Source organism: Gnatocerus cornutus, chromosome 1 (genome assembly GCF_029298725.1).
Source record: "Gnatocerus cornutus isolate USDA-ARS CGAHR chromosome 1, icGnaCorn1.1, whole genome shotgun sequence".
Classification (NCBI taxonomy): domain Eukaryota; kingdom Metazoa; phylum Arthropoda; class Insecta; order Coleoptera; family Tenebrionidae; genus Gnatocerus; species Gnatocerus cornutus.
Window position 1 is genome coordinate 27433580 of NC_142233.1, and position 26037 is coordinate 27459616.

General features: G+C 37.9%; 3 protein-coding genes across 5 annotated transcripts in view; 1 reads left to right on the forward strand and 2 right to left on the reverse strand.

Annotated features, from left to right (window-relative positions):
- The window catches only part of sbb (scribbler), an 83715-nt gene that overhangs the window by 47712 nt on the left and 9966 nt on the right, over positions 1-26037 (forward strand). For all 3 annotated transcript variants that reach the window (XM_088031561.1, XM_088031557.1, XM_088031570.1), the window contains exons 2-3: positions 9572-9868; positions 12381-13091. In XM_088031561.1, coding sequence (XP_087887687.1) covers positions 9644-9868; positions 12381-13091 — 936 coding nt within the window. In that variant the 5' untranslated portion in view covers positions 9572-9643. The remainder of the gene's footprint in view (positions 1-9571; positions 9869-12380; positions 13092-26037) is intronic.
- Positions 20056-20952, reverse strand: LOC148181162 (uncharacterized). The gene is made up of 3 exons (XM_088044104.1): positions 20610-20952; positions 20319-20557; positions 20056-20215 (listed from the first exon to the last, which is right to left on the reverse strand). Exons 1-3 carry the CDS (start codon positions 20922-20924, stop codon positions 20095-20097), a joined length of 675 nt encoding a protein of 224 aa, XP_087900230.1. The 5' UTR covers positions 20925-20952; the 3' UTR covers positions 20056-20094.
- Positions 24821-25615, reverse strand: LOC148181163 (uncharacterized). The gene is made up of 3 exons (XM_088049461.1): positions 25421-25615; positions 25121-25376; positions 24821-25067 (listed from the first exon to the last, which is right to left on the reverse strand). Exons 1-3 carry the CDS (start codon positions 25613-25615, stop codon positions 24892-24894), a joined length of 627 nt encoding a protein of 208 aa, XP_087905587.1. The 3' UTR covers positions 24821-24891.

The window sequence follows — 26037 nt, forward strand, 5'->3', positions numbered from 1 at the left end:
AGAAAATTGAAAAACCGCAAAACTTAATTCGATTTTCTACAAATAAATTCGTTGTTTAGAATGTCACGGTGTGCAATATCGCGTAAATCTCCCAAGCGGTTAATCCACATCAAAATGAGTTTGTTCTTTGATCTGGATCACTGTCAAAACTGATTGAACGTATCGCGTAGTCAATTTAGAAAAGCTTCAATTTCTGTTATGAACGTTTCTCCCCTGAGGCCCGAAAATCCCCCAATTGGCTGTTATCCAAAACAGGTTTAATCCGTATGGATGTTTGCGATTAGTGCGCTAAGTAATCAGGAGCTTAAACATCCCAACCACGGATCGTCCCATATTGTATGCGAAAGGTGATTAAATCCGCAAACTTGGGGTGACGTCCGCATTCCAAATACAGCTCACATCTCTCACTACGTTACCATTACTAATTACATGAACACGATGAAGCAAGATCGAGTCTTGGGGTTCCACCCTTGTATAACCAACCCTTACGAATATTTAATAGCACACTCGTATCCTGCCAAACTTGATAATTTAGTGGTGCGGTCCAGAGTACCGGATAGGCTAGAATGTGTTTTATGGAGGGTTGTAAGGCCGTATGGCGATGTTTGACCTATTAAATACCCACTTGTAATGCTGGATTATATTTGGATGCTCTAATATGAAATCAGATAATGACCAGAGTAACGAGATTGACCCACTTCAGGATGTTGAGGTAATTTCCTGTGCTTGTGGTTTCCACCAAAATGTTTATTTTGATAGCGTACTACGTTTTTTGTGTTTGTCTATTCGAGTGTATAAAAGCGTAAACATGATCCCAGTTCATTTCACCAACGCAACGGTCAAGTAAAAACTCGGGTATTGTGTTGGAAAAATGACGCCGGAGACTTGACGGTAATTAATTCCATGGCGCTTTGGGCGATGAAGCAGAAAATGAAAAACTTTGTTGTTATGCATTGTGTTTGTTTATTGTTGCTTTTTTGTTGCGGTTTTGTAGTCTTTTCAAACAGCTTGGTAGAACTTGAACGTGCTGATGAATTTGTAATTTGTAACGGTTGAATTGGATCCGTATTTACATATTCATCATATTTTGTTTACTGACATTTGAAAGAGTTTTTCATGAACATAAATATTGAATTTATTTATTATTCATTGCAACAGACATCACTTTTTCAGCTCAAATGAATATTCAAAGCAGTGCAAAATTATATACTGGATGGGATATCATATTTTATTATTCATTTCGCGATGATATGAAAATCGTACTTTTACATCGACAGGATATTGATTTATTTGTTGAATTCATGGCAGTATTTTAAATAGAACAGTCAATCAATCAACGTTTATAATTCCACCGTTCGTTATTTTTTTAATTTGCGTTTTTCAATTTTTTAACGAACGTTTACAATATTACGAAAATTAAATGTGTTCTGCGTTGAAGATCATTATCTAAAACATCAAAATTAAATGTCATTTTTAAAAGCCGGTTTTTAGTTCTGTGGAAAATGGAGTAAAAGTGTTTCGTAATTTTTATAGGTATAATTTTATGTTGTTCTTGTTTGATGAAAGGAAAACTTGTACAATAAAATAGAACGTTATTTACGTTATTGCCGGCGGCAGATATTTTGCAAATTTTCTGATATGAGTAATTTCAAGTGAAGTGGGCCACTCTAAATTTTTTTCATTCTGCTTTAACGTAGCTTATGCTTTATAAAATCCCTGTAAATAATTTTGGTCAGAATAACATTTGCATTTTGTCATCAAACACATTTTAGAATCACTATTTTAAAAAAATATACCTATTCTTTAAAATGTATTTTTTTTTAATCGGAGGCAACCTCCAATATTTTTACTTTTATGATTGTATTTTTTACTGAGCCTACGTTTATTTCTGTTGGCTTTCTAATAACCTAACTTAATTTAATCTTAGTATCACAGTCTTAAAAAACAATCTGCAAAATATTATCTTTGATAAGTCCAAATTGCATTTTACAAATTGACGAATTTTGCACATTTGTGGTTAAATGCAATTTTTCACATTGTGTATCTAAAGTCTAGTCAAAACCATTCAGATACAAAAGATCTGGATATTTTGAAATAGTGAGCTATTTTTACTGATAATTTATTAGCGGGAGCCAGTTTTAAACTGATACAAAAGGCATAGAAGCGAGTAATATGGCACAGAATACACATAAACACGTCTCAGCTATGTATATTTTTACGGCGAACAGATTGCATCGCCTTGTATAGTAAAACACGTTAGCAACGTCGTTACAAATAACTTAGTATGGACTAAGAGCAGGTTTGCTGTATACATTAAACGAGATGGTAGCCTTGTATTTCCCAGAGCTATTTATTTATTTATGTCATCATTAGCCCATTACATTAATGACAGACCGATCGGAATACCTTACAAATAAGATTTAATAACCTGAAAAAACTAAGCAGTTCTAATTAAATGAACGTAGAAAATTATGTATTCGAAAGTGGAGGAAAGGTTTTTTTCTTTCACACGGTGTTTCCAAAAAATAAAGCAGTCTCGTGAGATTCCAGACGATGAGCATCGATCCTGCGATCTTTGACCCCCAAGCACTTCATTATGCCCGTTTCATTTTCCCGGCTTCCTCTCCATTTAATCTTCAAGCAAATGGAACACATTGGAACGTGATTGCTGTTCAATTGGCGCGAAATTCTGTAAAGTTCTATAACCGTGTGAACGGTTTATCAGAATCCTTCAGAATCATTAACCAAGTGAAAGATCTTCCTAGGCAGACTCTGGTTTTCTGGATGCATCCGTTTTCGTTCTAAACTCCCCGGCGTGCTTTGAATAAATCATCCGATTTTCCGCTAGATTAATTGGATTTGCAAAAAACATGTTTGAAACACATTCCCGCATGACATGATTACGCCGTGTCATGGCAGCGGTAATAAGAACAGTCAATAATTACCATGATTCAAATTGAAATCATTAACCGGTGCATTAGAAAACGAGCAAATAGTTCCAATAATCTGATGACATAAAAGTACGTTCCGCAGCTTGGCGTGTTATTACGACACAGAGTGAAGCAAAATGGTTTGTAAAAAAATGCATTTTGATGAGATTACTCGAGATTACATTATGTCACGAGTTGAAGATTCATTGCTGGAAAAAATCACTCGTAATGGAGCTCTTCCCAATATGATGCTGCCGTAATTGCTCAGGAAATTACAGCAACTCCAGTTTCATCGTTGTGTAACCCGTGTGCAAAAAGGCGCTCTCAGCTAAACTAATGGAGCAAAACATGATAATTCTGTGTTAAGTGAAAATTATGCAGGAATTAATGAGACGGATGGTTATCCTGCGCATCGGCTCATGTAAATTCTATAATATCAGTTATCTCGGAGTCATAATTCAACTTTATAACTATGTTCAAATTACTACGTAATCTACATTTCCAACAAATCCGTGATTTCTGTAACACTGGCCATAACTAATGGCGAATTCATGCAGGAATATTCTCACATTATTCGGTTTTTATGGTTCATTAAACGTTGAAATTGGACACACCTTTTCACAGCTGTGCGTCTAGACTGTAGCCTACGGGACAGGGTGTGCATTTTTATGTTATCACTTTATTACTTGCATAAAATAAATGGATGGGAAGTAGATGTAGCGAAAACAAAATTAATAAGAGTTTGTAGAACATGCGGTCGAAGACGATGTTCAGAGCGGCCTGAACTAATGAGCTGTAACTTGTCAGCCTCTTCGGACACCGTGTCGGTGTGAAGATTTTCATTACTGAGCTGTGACCGAGGCACGTTCAAAGGAGCACTCACCGTAAACGGATTTAACACATATCGAACAGTTAAAATTATGAGATTGGAGAAAGTACGGTGCAGTTATGTTGGCAGCTGATCGTTTAAATTCTGCAACACCCGACGACCATTGAAGAAATGCAAATCGCGCGATGTGTCTTCATTTCTTTTTCACAAGGTATTCGGACCAATTAGTTTCCGGCCTGCATTGTGAAAATCCCTCGTCATTGGTCTGGTAGTTGTCGAACAATGCAGAACCAGATCGTAGCATAAATAAGAGTATCGACCGGTGAGTTGTAAGCTAAAACGCCGATGGCATGTCGGGTTTGTTATTTGGCAGTGTTGAATTGTTAAAATCTCGGATCACGAAACGTGTTGTTTTACAAGTGGTGTTTTCATTGATGGCGTCTACAGTCTCAAGAGCTTCGCTAATGAGGATAATGTGAAAATGCTCCCGGTAACGTAACTTCTTGTTTTCCGCGCTTTGACGTGAAAACCGTCTGTGGTCTATCTTTGCGGAGGTAAAAATGAAAAATCGCTGCCATAACCCGGCCATTTGCATAGCGCGAAACCGTGAAACCCTCAAACGAGCTTTTGATGTTTCGGTGAGGGCATAGATATGTGCCGCAGGGTCACTGGCGGCAATTTATTTCCCAGGCGGTATGTTTGGAAGTGTTCCGATAAAGAATCACGTTCTTTTTATTTTGCTCGTTTGGGTTAACTGTCTCATATTTATGGTGACTTGGAATCGCGTTATGTTCTCTGAAAAGGAAAATGTTTGATCTATGCGCGACGCCGTGATCTGTGCTTAATCCGACAAAGAGGCTCTTTTGGCGAGAATGTTGCTTTGCCGTGCGTTATGTGTATTTATGTTGCGATGAGAACGTACAGAGTGAAGCAATTTACAGTTTACACACATTGGAACGAGTCAACGTCCCGCTGAGGCCTTGCGTTCCCCTTTGCTTGGCAATCAACGACGCTCAACTTGCGTGTGATGCCGGAGAGATATCGCTTTGTCACGAGTTTGTCCTACAAGGGGCTTTGATAAAACTGCTTGGAAGATTAAGCTGCGTTGGGGGCGGAGTTGTCCCGAGGGAGCAGTACGTGCTTTACACATGCAAGATACTGCTCATTATCGTCTCTCGAGACTACACAAATCGGGACACAACAGGAAGTTCTCAGGTGTCCCAGTTATGATGACTCATTGTTTAAATAAAGAGGTGCAGTTCCAATTTTTTCTAAAACTATTAACGAAGCAATTTGATAAATGAATGCAGAATAAATGGACGAAAAGGAAGAAAAGCATAAGCTTTGTGGCACATTTCATTAAACTTGTAAACTTTTCCAATTTCAGGACTGGGAATGACTTTTATATCACATCAAGCAACTAATTAGTCTTCAAAACTGCAGTGAGTGGCCGCAAAATTAAAAATATTGATTTTGCAAGCCTGTGTTTACCTTCTCATTTAAAATAACCCACATTTCACAAATCCGGAAATGCCGATCCGCTTTATTCCTTTCATCTTTTCATTTACAATGAACGCATTCAAACGAGTTTCATGTTCTATGATAATAAAACTTCGGCGAATAAGCTTTTACGGCAATTTTTATTAACAGAACACAACAATGAACGTGCGACGTGCTTGTTCATATTTACACAAGCCTATATTAAATGTTTTCATGTATAATTACTTGTTTTAAATTGTGCAGTTGTTTTTAATTTAACATTATTAAAAGAACGTGCGTGACTTTAAAATATCTCCATTGTAATTGGAACAGCTATCTTACTAATCGGCAAGGCAAATACGGGTTACAGACTTATTTCATATTTGAGGAGCATTTAGAAAGTCGGCATATGACTGTTTACATACCACATCATCTGATAAAATTAAGTGTAAATTATTAGGGAAAATACCTATTGATTGTTTAGCTACCGGTATGTACATATCAAAGTTAAAATCTTAATAGAGTGTAGTTCGAAATGCCGTATGACTGGCACAATTTATGTAAACGTAATTAGTGTTTGCTCACAATTACAATGTTAAAAAAAGCATTGTTTCATGTGTCATGCTGTGGTAAACGGGAAAAGTAGGAGGAAGTCAACTTTTTTTCCAATTATTATTATTACAGAAACTTTATCTTTTGACAAACAACGACGTTGAGAAAATTACATAATAACTTGATTTATCGCCCGTTGAGAGTTTTTATTTTCTTATAATCGGATTCAATCATCACAATTCACGCTACGAGGTACAATAAAACACGCAGATTTGATCTCTATTGCATCCCTTTTTTGTAATCGTATTTCAATTTTCTCATATCTTTTTCATCTCGTGAAGTGCTGGAAAAAGGGGCTCGCACATTCAAGAACAACTCGATATTGACAATTCTAGTGTTTGATAACGTCACAATAAAGAATCACTCTTGTCTCATGGTGTGACGTGTGCCTTTCTTTTCTCTCACAGGGGACCGTCAGATTTTAAAGGATCTCCGCCCTGTCTAGAATTTCCCCCCATGTTCATCATCCATTCCTGTCATAGAGTCTATCGTAAAAGTAATTGTTCTTGAAGCTGCCAACCTTTTCTACATTTCAATCAGTCTGTAATGCTTTGGATATATTCATACGGTTGTCTTGGCATCTAGTAAATATTCATACTTCACCGGTTCACGACTTGAAAGCGTCAGTCGCTACATATAAATTTTATCCAGGAATTTTGTCGTTTATGAGTGTGAAAAATGAACTGACTTTTTTTTTATAGTTTCTTCTAATTTTTAAAGTTAAACTGGGGATTACTTTTGATGGAAGCAACGAGCAACCTCTTTTGCTTATCATCGTGATCAACTAAAAGCTTTTTTATACTCTAGGATAAACAGCTCGTCTTTCCACAAAAATGCAACAGTGCTTAAGAGCAAACAATGATCACATTTCACCTGCTGAATATTCATACTCTCGTTACCGGTTTGGCCGAGGTGGTGTGGCCATTGTACGCAAGAAGTATGCAAATCGGTTATGCGGCAATTGCATGATAAACGTGCAATTAGTGCGTCATTATGAGAAAACATGTTCACGAGTACCAACATGGGCGTAATGAAGATGTCGGTCATGTCACCCACTCTGTGAGCACCCACTCGAAACTAATTTACTGTTGAACTACCGTCGGATAAATACGCGACCGAACACAAATGACTCGCACACACGCCAATTCTCTTATTAACCAACGTGTGTTGATTACAGCTGTTTTGTGTGTATACGACAACACGCACTTTTTTATTAAAACTATAATTGATGATGGTTCTGTTTGGAAGTGCACGTTGCGCACCGGTGTTCAATCAATGGCGAGTAGTACGAACGATTACCCACAAATGGAAAGGCTTTTTATGTGACCCGAATGACATCAATAATCCTGTTCTATTAGAAAAGTTTTATTGCTTGGAGACGTGTAGGTTGGTTGCACTGCTAATAATTCAGGTGTGGCATTGCAATATAGGGGTTTATCTGAGATTCAAACAATCACAGATGTCGCCAGAGAAGATTAATGGGAGGCGGCAGTATTTATCGCTTCCAGAATATCAGATTGTTAAAGCCAGTAAGCAAACATTGACTCCAAATGGTAATTGGTAGAAAAATATTTTTGCCCGTATATTTGTATTTCGCATTTACTGATCGGAAATTCTTCACGGTTGACACATCTCTGCCTGACAAATTTGCCAATTGTAGTGTGGGATAAAGAAGGAAGTAATCAATTTCTACACAAAGTAAATTTATAAACCACGGAAGAGAAGACCTTTTTGGCCCTTACTTTTTAATTTTCTTTGATCTTTCGGATCTCGGGAAATAATAACGCTTGGTCCAGAAAAGTGTTTTCTCTCCGTTGGTATATAATTAATTACTATTACGACGTCTTTGTGGGAGTCTAATTTTTTGTACATTAATATACTAGGTACTTCTCACACATCCAAACTAAACGATGAAATATTTAAATCAAACAAACTTCGGTCTAAAAACGTTTATTCTTTCGGATAAGTCATAATTATTATTGTGTTGATATTTGTTTTAAACTTTCGTGAAACTGTTTTACACAATACTGAATGTACCAAAAAAGTGTGTAAATTATTGGCAACAAAACAACGTAGAGGAAAATAAATCGCTTGAGAGAGAATTCGGATCCTGACATCATCATATCATAATGATGGATGGCACAAGAAATGACATATGCTTTACTTAACAACAAAATTAGGATGGTTAGAGTCAGGTGTATAAACACGCAGAGCTTACTTCCCTACAAAAATGCTGTTATCATAATAACTACGTGTTATACTCACTTTTATAATGGCGTAAACAAGCAGGAGACCTTTTAAAAAGGCAAATATTCCACACCCCAGAAGAATGTAGTTGAAAATAATGCCATTTGGAATCTGGCAAAAGTCTAATATATTAGAAAAAATGACAGCGAGGAGTCCAAATACCTTGAAATTTTTGAGTAGGGCACTATTTTAAAGAAATTAAAGTGGGGGTACTTACAACTTCGTTTATAGCTTGGTAGTCGACAAAAATCTTTCCAACGGAGGCAGAAAAGTCAGCCATATTTTTCACACGTTTAGTTCAGAGCAAAAAAACAAATGAATTCTATTACTGACAAAGCACATAAATTAGTCCTGTATTCGATAAAATTTATACGATAAGACTTGCATGGATTATACGTAATCTTAATATTAATTTGGTATTTTTAATCATTTCATTTTAGTAGAAATGACATCAGGATGTAAAAAATTTTCAGATTTTTTCTAATTAATGTTATCTGGAAAAAAACCTTTTCACAGCCCGGCTGTTACGACTCATGATATGTAGATGTTCTCATAAATAAATATTACCCATTTTCATATTTAGCGAAACGGAACTCGGTGTGTTTTTCATCTAGTGATTAAAAACACAAAGAGCCTCATGACTGCTTGATGGGCTTGAGCATTCCGCACATGTTTTCACCAAATTATTCTTCCGGTGCTTTTTCCAGCCGTGTGTTCATTTACATCGTATAATCGATCAGGGTTTTACGAGCGGAAGTTGAAAGCAATGAAGGTACGATTACCTACAGCATTTATGATGGAAACCATACAGCTGAATGTTTACATTAAGTGACAGGAATCAATTAAATTTATATGGACGTTTTATTGATTTATTTTCGGAAGTTTCACGACACAGCGGTGTCACAGTTTGACTACACCATTTTAAAGTGCCGTAAACTTATATTGACTAAAAATAAAGTTGAAACTGTGTAACTGTGACTCCGGATTAGTCGTAAAACTTTGGAATGCCAATTACTTAAAACTGCATGCGATTTCCTGGATGCCTGTTTAATTCAAAGCGGTGGATAATGTCATTTCCGAGTCGTGTTTAGGATAATTTTGTAATTAGATTAAACTTAACATTCTCTGCAAGGCAGGTGCATTTCCGGCGGAAGATGTATTTCATAATCTCAGGAATGAACGCTGTATAAAGAGACGTAGTTGAAGTATTAAATTTCTGTTTTACCTCTCAGCCATTCCACTGGCTACTTTGTCATTAAGCTTTTTATTGTCTCTGAAGCAACATTAACATTTTAATTCATTATTCTCACGTCAACGCCAGGATGCAAAGTAACAACAAAAACAGTTTCCTGCGCTAACTGCCTGAATACGTTGAGATTGTTAAGCACAAACTATTTACCTAATTGCCCACTTAGTCCAAAGAAACTAAAAACGCTTCCACTAATGCGTATTTAAAGTATTATTTTTTTTGCAGGGGTAAGATGCAGTGTGTGGAGTTGTCGGGCGCCGCGGGGCAAAGACTCGGCGGCGGGGCCCGGACTAGCGCATGGCGGCCCCAATGAGATCCAGCTCGCAGGACGCGGGCCACCGAGCGAGGGTGGCGGACTCCAGGACAGGGAACGCCACGGCGAAGCCAGACATCGCAACCACCACCACCCAACCCTCAAATTTCGAGTATGATGACAACGAGTGGGATATAGGAATTGGCGACCTAATTATTGACTTGGATGCGGACATAGAAAAGACCAACGAGGGTGCCAACACCCACACAGTAAGCAATTGCAGAGTTGGCGCACACTGGGGCGGATTTTATTTATATCGGTGCTTACCGATAAGAGTACCATCTATTTATAAAGTCTCCGCGTAGTGGGCGCCGTCTCTTAGCTTTTATTACGTCCGCTACATCGAGTAATAAGGAGGTATTCTCGATGGGGTGCTAAAAAGAACAGATTGTAATCAAATTCCAATTCTGAACTAAAATGAATTTCATGGCGTGGTTCGATTTATTTTGTTCTTGTTGAACATCAATTATGTAGGTGTGGCTGTCGCGTGTGCAGCTATACTCCATTTGCAAGTAAACAGGCTCAACAAGGTTCTGAAATAACGGGGACTTGATTGTTTCCAGCTCGAATACTGGAGTGATATTTATGGGAAACCTATTTAAAGCAAGTATCTAATCAAAATTTACTGCTTGAAAAACTTTAAAGAAAATAAATGAACTAAAAGATTGCAAATTGACGCTATAAAGCAGAAGTAGGAAGAGAATTCTAATTTATTATGAAGATACCTGTAGCAGGTGTTGAGAAATCTTTCATAGGGGTGGTCCTAAAGTTTGCATTTCGGTGTACAAATCTGAACAAATATTTAACACATTTCTTGTGTGTTTTTCTTTTTAAACTTTGTATTTACATTTGTTTATCTCCTGTTCAGACCTACGCATAAATGAATTCCAAAACACATTGTATGCATCTACACAAATCATTTTTGTATATTACAGGGCTAAAAATTCCACTTTTACAACGAGCCCTTCTAGACGTTTTCCTTAGTTGGTGTGTACATTTGCTACTTTTATACCTTTAAGCCCTTTTAGAAAATATTTATGCATTTTAGATTAATGTTTATTTTAAATCCTTGACTTCCAGATTAGATTAATATTGCTTTGACTTTTGCTTGAATTGACCAATGACAAGGGTATTCTCTATTTTCACGAAAGTTTCTTACCTGAAGATTAGTGACCCTACCTTTTTGACCAGTCCGACAGGGCATTAAAATCAGAGGCAATTTGGCAGTATATTTAGTTGTCTTATTGGTTTGTGAACCACAGGACGCTGGCAGCCTCTGTGTGGTTTTTGGTAATTTTGCTTGGTATTTACTAGAATCATTTTAATATCATCAGTTATTGATTGAAGTATTGAAAGAAACACTAGTTTTTTGCCGTCACTAAGATCATTAGCAGTTTATTATAAATTTATTACGTTTCTATTACATTACCAATCACAGTGTAATATCCGATAATCAATTATTTAGACGCCGTGTTATTGAGCGATTAATTATTTAGATCGTAAATTAATAGTACGTCCAGTTGGCTCTATCGACTTAAGAAAGTAATTATTCATTCACGTAACATTTATATTTAGAAATCGTATTCAATGAAAACGTCGGAATTTTTAAAGGAAGCTTCACAGAAGTGTCGCAATTTAATATTCTATTTTATAAACACGCATAAAGAAAACTGACAGTTTCATTCCAATAACACTGTTTGTCGGAGATCCACCAAAGAAACCGTTTTTTCTTTTTCTTGAAATTCTACCATCCGTTGGGCCAAAGTTTTTAACTTTTCTTTTACTCATTTCTCTGTAGTTCCTTGTACAGATGTGTCTTTAGCATGTCCACCAATAATAAAAAATATTTAAGTCTGGTGCAACGCCTTGAAATAATTAAATTTGCAGAAGAAAATCAAACGAGTGTGCGTGAATTGGCTAGAAAGTTTTTTGTGGGAAAGAAACAAATCACCAAAATTCTTGCAGATAAGGCGGAAATTCTAAATTCAGATTTACGGAGGAAGACAAGTAAAGAACTTGAACAAAAATTAAGAAAGTGGTTAAATGTTCGCAATAGAAATGTGCCTTTGACACGTGTTACTCTCACAAAAAAGGCTTTGAAAATTGCCAAAAAATTAAACGTGGAGTTTGAGGCGCCTAACGACTGGTTGCAAAAGTTTTGTGATAAATATGGTCTTAGTTTTAGTATGTCTGATCATCGACAATCATCTGAAGCCAGGAGGAAAAGAGTAAGTTACGTCTCAATTTGTGTTGACGTATTTATCAACGTCAAAGAGTTGCGTAAAAGTAAACAAGAATATAAATCGATACTAATTTAATGATTGCAGCAACGCTTTAGCTTGTTGCGTGTAATGAAAAAAAAATACATTGCTTAAAGACCTCTGACATAGCAGGTTATAAAGCAAATGAAGACATTGGAAATTCCAATATAGGATAATTATCTAGTGGAAGTGCATTTAATTGTCACCATTGTGTCGACTAAATGTTGGCACAGACAGAATTTTCCCGTGCTTATTAATATTTTGTATGGCCAACCTGAAGGGTTTAGTTAATTGTTGGTCTTTTTGTTATACATAGCAGCATTCAAGGAGTAAATTACACAAGGGAGTAAGATAATGAAGATTCTTCCACTAAACTAAATTGCTCCTATTTGTTTTGATCTGATGACAGTGGTATTTAGTGTGATGATGGTGATTTTTTAACAGTTTTTTTTTGTCCTAGCCTGCGATCGCGATGGCCGCAAATGCCGGAGGACCGCAGGCCGCCAAGGCCGCCGCCACAGCCAAGATGGCCATCGAGCACTCGGCCACCGTTGACAAAGGCTTGAAAATGAAGATAAAACGCACGAAACCAGGCACCAAGACCTCCGAAGCCAAACACGAAATCGTCAAATCGAACGAATTAAACGGAAACACGGATCAAAATGACCTGAAAGGGACGGCGTTGCCAGTGACCGCCACCAAACACGTCGCCACTAACAATGCGGTGCAGCCGCCCGCCGCTTCCTCGAACAGTTCCGGTAATAGTAAACGCGGTTCCAGCGGCCACCGCCGCGACAAAATCAGGGATAAACACGGGTCGTCTTCATCAAGTGATAAAAACAGTGGACAGAAAGTGGGCAATTCGCAGCCTTCCGGGGCGGTGAGTGTGTCCGTTGCCGAAATGAACGGAATTGTGAGAGTGAGTGCACCGCAAACGGGACCGCCAAGATCTGTGTTCCCCGCGAGTACGGGCCCAGGACCGCCACAAGCGGCTTCCACGGGCCCGTCTCCGGGACCGCCACCAAGTCCGGCCGCTGCCACCGCGCAGGGGTCGGCGGCTAAGCCTGAACAGGCCAAAGTGGCTGCCAGCGTGGCTATCCAGCCCGCCACCAACCTGGATGAGCGGAGTTCCTCACCGCCTCCACCAAAAAAGCTCAAGACAGAATCCAAGGTAAGACAAAATTCGTCTGTTTTTTTTTAACGTTTGTGATCATTCCTGCTATTAAATCTACTTAGAAGCACCGCCGATATTGAACATCAAATAAATATGAATCTAAACATTTGTGATCGTTTCTAATAACATGTTCAAATTATCTGTAAATCTTCATTTCACTCTTCAATTCTCGCGTCATGACAAGTTTACAGCACCGTTAATGGAACAATAAATGTTAATCTATTAAATCCCTCTAATCGCTTTCAATTTATGTAAAACCAAATTTTTCCGCGGCGTAAATCATGTTTGGAAGTGTGGTATCCGATCCGACAACGAGCTCCATAAAGAACCGATATCTCCAGGCTATCCTCCTCATCACGACCACTTTGTTTATGGAAGCTTTGGAACGGGAAACGGTTGATTCGTTCTCTTGGTACATCCTTTGAAGTCGTCAAAGTTTTTATTAAATCTTGAACTGGTTTAAAGAGACGAGCACAAATATCGTTAGATTGTCGTCGTTTCGAGCGAATGTCGATGTCAAGAGGGTGCGGTGAATTGCTTATTTCGATCGATAGAGGGTTGGGACGCTGTGTAGAGACTCTGAAGTACCGTCATATCTCACTTCCCTTTCAAACCCTCGTGGACGTAAACGGTGACGGTTTTAGAAGCTAAGGAGGAAATTGCGGAAAGGAAAAATTAAAGCTGCTTGTTCTTTGTCGGCGCTTGACGTTTGATGTAATTGAAACTTGAAATCGATCTTGGCGCGGGGATGAAGAGATGGTCTTCTCACTAATTAGATTTTGTGCTACCGAAGAGTCGTTACAATAGAAGATAAAGTTTCAGATCACAGTTTGTTGCTTAAATCTCCAAAGCGGAAACACAGTAAAACTCTTTTTATAGCAGAGATCAGAAAGTGGAATGTGGCTATAGCACTCTTTGCTTTTAAACCATTCCGCAGTAATTTGTCGAAATCAGATACTCACCGACCCTCAATAAATCTCCTCCGGTGGCGATAAATTCGTTTTCTTCAGTTGGGATTTTTTTCAGGCAGCGTATATGTTCCATTGATTACAAGGGTTTTAGCATTTTATCTCGACTTTTCAGGAATCGTTCGCCATTAATCTTTTGATCCGCTCAAGTTTACGGTTTTATCGAAAATCGACTGTGGCAATGCTGTTTACATTTTGTCGCGATCCGTAAATTAATTTCAAACACTTGGAAATGAGCCAATTTTTGACTATTATTGAGTACGCCACGAAAACCCACTGTGTCTCACCAACGTACATATGACAAATTGAGGTCTTATTTGCTTGTTTTAAACAGTTTATTTTTCAAATAAAATGTTCGTTTTTGTTATTTTCACCGTATGTTGACGCTCCACTCAAATATTTGGAAAATATTCAAAAATTATCGTGCGTTAACCCAGTAACGTCTCGAGACAAGCGTTTTATATCCCATCGAGTTTTTTCTGGTCGTGTAAACACGTTTATAAATCGTTGGAATATTTTCTAATTCATCTCATCACGGATGTACATACTTGTACGAAAGCAGTATTTTTCGTGGCAGTTAAAATTCCGACCGTAAAAAAATACCAATACGTGAATATCAAGCTCGCCCACTTTTAGCCCAATGATCTTGATGGGCGTTAACAGGTTAATAACACGAGATTATTAATTTCAAAACTGTATAAATGAATGGTAATATTCCTAGAAATTCTGGAATGTGGTATCAGTTAATTACCACCGTGTAAATTTTGTTTTGATATTAATATTTATTAGCTGCTTCAAAAACGCTTTTTACATTCACGCAAAAAGAGCGTTGTTTGTTGTGCACACAATTGTGTTAAACAAGACAAATACTGTTTTCTTGTTATGTACAATATAAATATGCTTTCTAGCGTGAAAATTAACAGCTGCGGAGAGGGAGAAAATGGGGCATTCTTTGTAGAAGGGCGAAAATATGCTCGACAATGCCCAACTGTGTCGAACCCGAACGATTACATTGTTAACAAACACAATTATGATAGTTGGAGTGCTAGTAAATGAAACAAAGGTGAAAACAGTTATTAGGAATATTTTGTTTTGAATTCTTCACAATGACGACATTTTTTGTCGAGGTGCTGCTCAAAAATGTATGTACTATATAATGTGGGAACAGATTTTATGGTAATCTTTGAACCACCTGAAATATCCAAATATTTAAATAATTAGTAATTGTTAAGAGATAAACAACGAGTTGTTACAAACACAATGTTATATGTAAATATTAGACAAACACAAATGGAAGCCTTACGTAAACAGGAAAATTATATTCTATATGATAATTGAAGAGAATATGCGAATGATATTTTCGTCCGACTGAAAGCTGCTGGCCATAGAACCAATTTATTCTCAATGTGAAGAGACAGACGGTCATCTCGAATTGGAATTTAGATACGATATTGATGTTTATTTTTAGCCTAGCTTTATATAAACATGATTTATAGTTTGGTTCATGATCTTTTTGTCGAATATTTTAACAGATATCTCATAACTTCAGCCGGAAACAGCTGACAACTGTCCAAATATTCACTTGGTAAATTACTAGAAACTCATCAGACTCCATGCGAGCGGCCAACAAAGCGCTTTAATTTCCATAATTATTAATTAATTAAACCATAACAGCGTCCGCCTGAAATGGAAATCCATCGACATGATTTCTGTTCGCCGCATTAAAATAAATTGTCCACAAAATCACCATTGCTAATTTATGCTTATTAGGTCAAATCGGTAACTCCAGTTAATGATAATTAATTGTGAATTCCGGTTGTGGTCCGGTATCTCCGGGCAGAAATTGTACGCGACGACAGCTATGTTCAACACTATTACTGTTGTCACGTTTCTTGTTACAGAATCGTCGGTAGTCGGGACTTTCATCATGCGATAAATCTTTTTCCTGCACACGTGAACGGGAATTTATGACATTCCGATCTGTTTGTGTATCTCCACCCGGAATCGTTCACCTTTACGCTTCGTTTATGACAATTTATAAAGAGGGATTACAGTGTGCATAAATGGGATTTTTCAGTCGGCGGGGAAACGCTTCTAATTTATTTACTGTTGCAAAGGTGTACATTGAAATTACATTATAATTAACGATGCAATCTTGCAGGCAACAAGATATCAGCGAATAAGCGATTCGCTACATTGACAGTTAATAAATTAGTTATAATGAGTGCTATCGTCAAACTATATGTTGAGGAGTGTACTCCTTGTGATACTAATTACGTTCATTAATTTCTTCCTTTCGAATGGACGTAGGCATGCAATTCTGCATTATTCATTTTAAAACAGGTGAACCACATCATGATTTACGTAATTAAACATCGTCTAATTACATAATTAGGCGCCGTATTTGCATTGAATCAGCTTAACGCTTGGTGTAGTCCTTTCATTGTATTCGATTATAATTAGGCGGTGTGCATCGCTTTGTTCTAAAAGATTTTTACAGGAGCAGGAGTAATAACAACCGATTTTTAATGCAGTTTGAATAATAATTATATTTACCATTTAACGTGACTTGAAAAGGAGTCATTAACGTGTAAAAATGACGAACACAAAACTTTTTATTTATTAAACGATCGTAGGAAGTGTGAATATACGGCTTCCGACTGCTATTAAAGTGATTAATTTTCTTGTAACGCATTGTGAAGAACGTCTCACTTCTTCGTGCCAGGTCATTACATTACATTACATAAATATGGTAATTTTGATATGAAAATATTGCAGTCTAAGGAAAAGTAATGGTTAATTTTATTATATTAGTGTTGTGACATTAATACAACTGCTTATAAAGTGTTCACAATGGAAGCAATATATGACCGAAGCTAATAAAATTTTCTTAATGGATTTTTTAGATATTTTTTACGACCGTGCGCGATCAAAGTTGCAAAATAACGCTAATAAACCTATTCCATAACTAGATTTATGTATTTTCACACTTGGTTTTAGTGTCTGTAATTTTCCAAGCCCGAAAACGTGTAAAATCGAATCCTGATTTGTAATGTGCATCATAAATTTGTGTACGAAATCCGTGTCAATTTTCTATCTCATAAATTACCTCGGCCAAATAAACACGTAATTGTTTGAAATTTAAATATTCACGTAAAACAAATGGGTTAACGTTAAATATCTCTACTCCACTTGTCATAAAACAGCGTAATCTCTTTGCATAGCAGAGGATATTTGTAGAATTCGTATTATTTATGACTAGCGTACATTTTCTCGTTGTCCATATTTTAGTATCTTAGCACCAGAAATTTATCATTTTACACAAGACGTTTCGTCTTCGAACATTACACCACTCCTTTCTAGCATAAATTATTACAAGAGAAATAACATTTCGTCTTTTGTAACCACGGCAAAAGCAAACAGAAATAATGTATGTACATGTAATAAATAATAATGTTAGATTTATTCAGTGATGCGCTCGTAAAAATTCGAATTTGAATAAACACGACGCAGCATCATGTTTTTGCGTTGGGTGTAATTAAGCAACGCGTGGCACTTCGTGGTAATTAACTCGCCATCTGATGCCAAAGAATTTCCAATTATGAATTTTATAACGCGCCCAACTCATTTTTTTATTTTAACGACGTGATGATCCACAATAAACACCGAAACCCTTTTCGGTTTAATATATGTTTTTTAATCTCTCCTCGACTGTGACGGAACCACCCGCACATAAACAAACAATAAAAACGGGACAGAATTAGATTAGACGCTAAAATATTCATGACTTCGACCAGATTCGTTGCGATATTTACGTAAACTTATCATTCATGTCACTATTATAACGTGTTGCGTAAACAGTATCAATGGGGGGACGCATCTGTTGATAGCAGTTCTTCGGCGATAACAAAGTGATGGTTTGTGGCGCGATTATATAGTAAACAATGAGTTTGCAAACACAATTGATGCTTTCACGACGAATACGGCGATTTACCCCACCGGGATATTGTTGCCGGACATTGAAGGTTTACGTGGGTTTTAATAAGGAGAGGATGTTGAATAATTTCCTGATGAATAACGCGACAGAGGTAAACAATTTCTTTGGCTCTTTTTGTTAAAGTCGGCAGTCATATAATGTTCCGTCAGATGCACCGCCGCCGGCCTCCGCCCTTCCACGCGTCCGCAACGACGAATTCCTGAAGAGATTGCGCAGCTTCGACATCTCGATTACGTTCAGGGCGTGTACCCTCATAATATCAAAGTTTGTGTCTCTCCCGTCCGTTTATTATGTAGTCTTGCAAACTTCATAAAGCCAACAGAAAATCTAGCGACAGCAGTAGTCTCATTACTTGCCGAAATCACTCTATCAGCGAGAGGGGCGAATTCCCTTGATGTGCTGTAATCAAGGCACTGGCGTAACTCGGGCTGGGGGGTGCACGCGGTAATCACTCATAATGAGTCGGGGTTGAATTCGTATACGGCTGCCTAGGGAGGAGATATTGCCATGTAAAAGCCGACTGACGTCACTGCCACAGCTGGGGGTTGCCGAGGATTCAACGGTCACCATGTGGGCGGAAGGTTTTTTACTTAACCGAATCGTTGCTCCATCTTCGAGGAGAAAATTTGACGTGATTTATTTAGAAAGGGTGGAAATTTCGGGCAGTGGATTATCGGAGAGATGGAGAGTGGCGGTTGAGTTTGGGGCGAGGAGTCGTACATCAGTTTTAAAGGTTGTTAGAGGGAAAAAGGTGGAGAAAGTTTTTGCTGGTTGGAAATGCGTTGTAGCTATTGTCTAAATAATTGATTCAGTGGGTACAAAGGACTTGTGGACCACTAATGAGAAAATAAAGGAGAGTTAAACGCAAAGCAACTTTACCTGACTTTTGAAGTTTTATTGGCTGTGGGTGCGAAGAATAAAATTGATGTCGAAAAAACGAAATATGTAAGCATTAAGGTGTTTTATTGGTTTTAAGTTAGACATTTTTATTCAACAATTCGATCGTTTGGATCTCGGGCCAGAAAAGTGTCTTGTCTCTCTTGGTATATAATTATCAGTAACAAACCCCCATAATTAATTCCACCCGCATTAGGTTCCACCAACTTGTAAAACAAGAAAAACCCAATTATTACAGTTACTTTTGCATTCATACTTCCAATCAGCATTAATTAACTGTTGAACCATTGACAGTGCTGTTATTATCCTGCGATATGTATCATCTTTTCGCCATTATCGTACCACCAACTTAACAATACACATGTATAGTCACTGTTCTCAATTAACCTTTCTTTATCACTTTTCCCAGTTTTACCTACTATCTATCGCTTTGCGGTAAATATTCCGCCTGAAAAATCGCTCAATAAATCGGCCACAAAAGCTTGTTTGCACTTTGTATTGGAGACGACATATCGGACAAAAGATTATGGGTAGTTGATCTTGTCTTTGTTCTCTACAAGAGCCATATAAAAAGCAAACAATCCCGCATCATCTGTTCTCCCCCAACAATAGATCGTTCCCATAGCTGAATTAAAATTATCTCGCGGCAGCACGTTCTTGTGTACCCCGAGGGTCGATCACCCTCGAGTGACTGTGGCACATGCTTCAATAAAACAACCCCATTTCATTATTCAGCCACCTAATAACAGGAGTGAAATCAAATTCACTTACGATGATTTAGCGTCGATGTTTTAGTGACGGTATGATACTGCAATTACACGATTGTTACACACTGAGGCTCATTGCACCCTTCATTATTAACTTCCATCATAATTTAACACCCTGCGGCATACGCATTTTCAAATGAGGTGGGAGACGAGCTAATTTATTCAGGAACTAAGTGGAAATGATGTTCGTTCAATGAGCCGAAAAGTGGAAAGTGCAGTGTGATGAGAAGAATGAAAAGTTGGAGTGTTGATGGAGGAATAAAGGAGGGTGTAGGTGTCTACTTCAATTTTCTTCAAGCTTCAAGGGCTAATAGTAACAAAATGACTTAATCTTTGGGTTTTACATCTTTATTAAAACATTATCTTAGTTTTCAGTTATAACTTAAGCTATCACATGCTTCTTGTGCATCCATCAAAATATTGATGATTTCCTTCTTGGCTTTTCGCAATGAATGGGAGCTGGTAATTTTTCGAAGCTCCAGTTCCACCAACCTACAAAATTAATTCACAATCGAGCAATATTTTAAGACTGATCATGCAAGCCATATTATTTCAAAGAATGATATGCATACAGTGTAAATCTTTGACAGCTTACTTTCCAAATGTTGTTAAGTCGTCATCCTTTCTCTCGCTTTGACATTCATCGGACGAGACAAAAACCGGAGTTTCCGTAATACTGCTTGTGTGTACTGGCTCCTCCTTCACTATATTCCTCTCATCATAATACCCTGCTACTTCTTGAGAATCGTCGTTTTGCTCATACATATTAAACTGCCCCAAATCCTTCGAGTCGTGCAGGTTTTCATTGTCGTACTCAGCTTGCCCGTCATAGCTCTACAAAAAACATGCTTCTAATCAGAAATGATTAAGTAAAGCAATATATCACATTTTTGAGAAAGTCTAGCTGACTGTAACACCACAACCGTGGCTTAAACTCGTCGTTCTTCTTCATTTTTAACAGTTGATGTGCATATTGGGTCCTCAGTCCGTGAATTTTTCTCTTGATGTCTTCAAGAGTCGTCTTCCATCCTCGTCTTACCATCTCGATCCTGATGGTATTCAAAGCCTCTAATCTCTTTCCTTTGTTCTTGTAATCGATATTGCAAGTCGAATATAAAACTGGTTGCTTCTTGTACAGTTGAATTACATCGCAAGTGGCCTCGTGGCCCCACATGAATTTTTCATCAGTTTGTTCAGACATGTTGCAAATTGCACGTACGCGTTGCACGACATTCGAAACTGAACTGGTTGTTGCGTGTGTTGCGCATAGAACAGAGTTTCATGGAAGGGATGGATTGTAGCAAGTCTTGCATGCAATGGAATGTTATTGCGGCATTCGCGTGGGTGAAAGGTGAAAGCCAATTACGCAAGGAAATTTGCGGGGGACTCAGCTGCTGTAGCTAATAATTTTAAGCGAAAAAGGATGCTTTTCTGTTTTAATTGGTTGGTCACATTCCATTACTGTTTCATCTCTAGAACAATAGATTTAATTGTTTCTTCTTCCTACTGAAGCAGCAAACTAATTTGTTTAGTGCTCAACATTAGGCAATAAAGTGGTTTTCAACACCACAGAATCATAATATAACATTATGCAGCCCGGGATTAGGGACCCCATTCGTCGTTTCTATTTACTAGCACAGATCTTTATTTGATTTTGTATGTAAAAGTGAGCAGCTGTTCACACATCCTGCAACGAATTCGCAACAAGAGGACTCTGAAATAACTTTTCCTCCATGGAATCTAAAAATTCGTGCGTGTTTTCGCAGATGTAACGCGTTTGAATAAATAACAACCTATATCGATCCACTAAATTTGTTCTTTAATTTGATTTCGTCGTGTCGGGTGTGGAAAGAATTAATATCGTTAAAAGTCGGATTGTCGTGCCACGGTGCCATTGTAAGTTCCCGTCTTTACATTTTAAGACTGATTTATTCGTGTTTGTACAATCGGAACGGCGATAAATTTTTGAAAATTTAAATACACTTGAAGATTAGTCGAGTGCAGACGCTTTTTTACTTTTTTTCGCTGTTTCAAAAAGCCACAAATTGTATGGATATTGCGTCGCAGACCAGGAAGTTGGCATTAAAGAATACAAACTTGACTAGCTCTTTTAGACAAATAAAGACTCCCAATATTTATCCGGCAAAGTTTGGAGGGTGTTTGGTCTTTACACTTTTTTTAGTGCTCTCAAACAAAGTTTCTGAGAGTTTGTATGTTTTACCGCATTAAACGCTTGAATAAAGGACGCGTGTTTCCAATCGATTTTGAATGTTGTCGCTGTGAAGAAATATCGTTCAATTTTCTGCAAATTAGTTTCCCGGTGTTAAACCCGAACACTTCATGAATATTCAATTTTACGGTTGCTCCAACTTTGAAAACGGTGTCGATGTTGTATCAAGCTGACCCAGCTCTAAATTTGCTTCTGTAATTAGGTAAAGATGTTGAGGATTTTTCCTGAGTACGCACAGGTGCTTAATTTATGAAGAGGATTAATTTACCTTTGTGCTGTAGGATAACTACACTCATTGTGTCCTGGGCTATACAATGCCACTGGGGAAGTGTTTGGAGAGTTGCTAATGAAACAATTTTCCATATTGGTTTATCTCTAGATAATCACGCGAACTGTGTAGTTATTCATAATTCATAACGACATGAAATATTCAGTAGGTTTTAATGGCATAATTGCGTGCAATAACTATATTCAGAAGAGCCGCGCTTTGTATTTCTGGCGTTTTATATTGTTCCCCTTTAGAACAAAGGAGTGCGATATAACAGTCTTGCTTATCTCGACGGGCTTAATTCATGAACTTCAGCTACTAATCAGACTAATTATCATTGTCTGGTGCGAATTTTGTTCTATCGGGAGCGCTCTGGAGTAATTAAACGTTTTTCTTTAAAACTGCTACAAATCGACATTCTTGAGCTCTCTTCTCGGCGCCATCTAAATTGTCTCGTTGACGTGTAGATTAAAAATTCACGCCGGTTTTCCGTTGTTTAGCATGTCGCCTGTCGGAAGCTATTAATTTTATTATAACCTAATCAATTACAATTTGGTACGAGTGGCTACAGTTCCGCTTATTTGCCTCTAATTATCCCGCTTGCTTATCGAGCTGTGTTCCCCCAACATTAATAGAAGCAGGTGTGATCCAAAGCCAACCATTTGCTCTGATCGTGAGTTGTTGGGACAAACCAGCCGCAGGGGGTTTACACCCTTTTCGACTTGTTCTAGCTAATTGAATACAAGTTAGAGGAGTAGGTGTTTGAAAAATTGTTTGACGAATGATGTAACAATAGATATCTGATGGCATGCAGGAAACTCCCGTTGGCATTTAGACTAACGGTTTGTTTTATTGTTTGAAGGAGTGTCAGTAGCCAATTTAAGATGACAATTATTCAGTATTTCTCTGAGAGTTATTGTTATGTACACAAAAAGATGTAACTTTACAGCGCAAAAGATCAGATTGATCAAATTCCTTCAGTCCAATCCTGCATGCCCACAAAAACTTATCTTGCTTTTTAGAACATGAAACTGCCAGCCAGTCAGTTGCCGCTCGTATTTCTACAAAAATGAGACGTGTGTTGTCAGAATATTCAATTCAGTACGATACAGAGTATCAGACGAATTTAAAATATGCTCAAACATGTACGCAGTTGCGGAAAATCTTCCGGTTCTTCTCATACGACGGTATAAAAAATGAAAATATTAGAGTTTGTGATTTGTGTGGAAAGAAAGGTAAACTTAAAATGTTTAAAACGCAGAATTTTAGTACCATTTTTAATGATCTCGTTGATCACTTAAAAAAGTGCCATAAAGAAACTTACGGAGAGTTGTTCCCGTCGCGAAAAGAGCGGAAGGAAATCGAAGTGAAAAAACGCAAGGTAAATACACGATTTTCAAATGAACTTTCGCGTTTCTGAAAGTAATTTCGCATGCAATGTTAAATTCAGTTATCATTTACGACTGTTGAAGCAGATCTTTTTATTATTCTCTGAATAATGGATACATTACTTACTATTTATTCAGTAAATAAAATATAAATTTCCGTCCGTTGCATGTCGTTTCTCAAGAATCGAACGGAAATTATTAGAATTGGATTGCATTGAAAGTAACAATGTTTCATTGTTTTGTAGCTACAAAATAATCCTGTAAGTTGAGCTGAATGTAATGAGTCTCGTTGCAGCCAGACAAAATTAGTACTCTGCACAAACCTCAAGCTTGTGGTGAACTAGTTGAATTCAGTTTCGTGTGTGGAAATGCAGATAGCGCAAACAAGCACGAATACGTGGGAAATTAGACATAATGCAACCACAAGTGCATACTGGAGCAGAATACAGAATCTCTAGCAGACTCCGTCTGTGGATTTTCTTGTAGGTGATTACTGATTAACATACACTTTAAAGTAGTCTGGATCGTTATAACCAGGAAATAACTTAATTCACTTCTTTAATCAAAGTTGCTATTTTTATCTAAGACCGCTCCAGTTTCGGTTTCTTATTATATTTTATGAGCCAATTGGAAACTGAAGTTATGTTTCATTGTTCGAGTGGAAACGGCGTAGGAAATGTTGGCAGAATTTATACGAGAATCGCGCATGAGGGTCTGGCATTCATCTTTATTATTCCATCAGAATGTCGTGAATGAAATTGGAACGTGGTTCCCTAAACTTCCAGTTATTCAATACTCACTGCAGGGATGAGAATATCGTCTCAGTCGTAAATAACTGATAAAATTGTTCTATTCATTTATTTCAATGTAACAGATGTAGAATCTTAATAGACTTGATGGTATTAACCGCCGCTTCCAACGTGCGAAGTCGGTTTACAATTCAGAATTGCAATGAGATGGTGGCAAAGCTGGCACTATGATAAATAGTGGTTAATAAACCTTACGTGTGGAATTATATGAAAGCAGATGTAGACGGGATAAATGGAACAGTAGAAATTGTAGCAGTAAATAAAGTGGGAAAGCTAACACTTATTATTACTTCACCGGAAGAGTTCTCGACATTGTAGACCAACAATAACTGAGTGCTTTGTGGGGCGGTAAATGAGAAAAATTGAGTTTGAAATGGTGCATTTGCTCTGCAGGTGTCGGATGGTCGAATGTACCATTTGGAGGCATAAGAACTAACGAAGATATGCCGTGTCCTAATTGATAATTGCCGTAATTAAATAAAAGCGAATGCTAAAATGCTGCTAATGACAGGAAACTGGATTCCACTAGTGCACAAAGTGGGCAAATGTGTAATGGCCGTGAAGCAATTTTTGCTGTCATCTCCATTTTCTTCGTTATGACGTCGCAGAAACCTTTGTCCGCGATATCCCCCCGACACTCGTATTGCCTCTGTTAACAAGAAAGCACTCACTTTGCATTTCCAGAACAATTTGCATTTTTACCTGTCGTTATAACCGTCCATGTCCCTGCCGCCGCCCATCCTGCATAATGCATCAAGTGGTTGCAGAGCACCCATAATATTCGCATTTCGATTAGCGGTCCGAATAAGGTCGTCTGGATGAGGTGGTTACACGCTGTGGTTTGTTCGCACATCTTTCTTTCTCTCTCTTCCTGCTCGTGTAATTTAATGGAATTTGTCTCTGCCCCCGTTCCCTGCTGCGCCGCCTTTGTTAACCCCCAGAACTCGCGAGCGAGCGGCTTTACAGACCGCAGTATTGATTTCGTCCCCACGTGATGCCGGCCCCCTTCAAGCCGCCACCACCGCCGCCAATCGCGGTCGTTTCCAGCACGCTCCACGGATCATCAGACACGACAGCTTCCGTCTGACAGATGGAACTCGTCACGCCAACCCCTCGAAACCATTTCCGGTTGGCGAAGCTCCGGATTGCTTTATTACCGTATGACCGATTGTTGCAAACGTACACATTTATGGCCATCGGTTAAACATTTGTGGTTGCTTTACAAAGTTATCTACAGTTGCGGCAATGTTAATGTGGAATCTGCTTAAACTACAAATCTGGGAATTTCATTATTAATTCACCACTCTTTTATTAAATGATAATTCATTTACTCCTATTTCGGAGCGCTTTAAACTTTTTTGATGAGACTCCATTTTGAAAGCATGAGATTCTTTCGTGTTCATCTTCCGAGTGCAATTGCCAGCAAACATGACCCCCATAATGAATACTGATGTCTTCAAATAAAAGCAGAACAGCTAAGCGAAAGAACACGCTAAATAAACACAAAAGTCACATTAACATGGTCACCGGCTTGTTTTATTTTTGCTTAATGCGCTCTGCAGCTGTCATAAAGCGGTTTAGTTTGCTGCAGTACAATGTTTCCGGAAATTTCTGAAAAT

Coding starts and splice junctions, on each gene's coding strand:
- LOC148181162 (XM_088044104.1), bottom strand. CDS start 20,924: ATGTCTGAACAAACTGATGAAAAATTCATGTGGGGCCACGAGGCCACT. Junction 20,558..20,609: donor AGCTAGACTTTCTCAAAAAT/GTGATATATTGC, acceptor TGTTTTTTGTAG/AGCTATGACGGGCAAGCTGA. Junction 20,216..20,318: donor GACTTAACAACATTTGGAAA/GTAAGCTGTCAA, acceptor TTAATTTTGTAG/GTTGGTGGAACTGGAGCTTC.
- LOC148181163 (XM_088049461.1), bottom strand. CDS start 25,615: ATGGCCATAAATGTGTACGTTTGCAACAATCGGTCATACGGTAATAAA. Junction 25,377..25,420: donor GTGGTGGCGGCTTGAAGGGG/GCCGGCATCACG, acceptor CGGTCTGTAAAG/CCGCTCGCTCGCGAGTTCTG. Junction 25,068..25,120: donor ATGGACGGTTATAACGACAG/GTAAAAATGCAA, acceptor TCTTGTTAACAG/AGGCAATACGAGTGTCGGGG.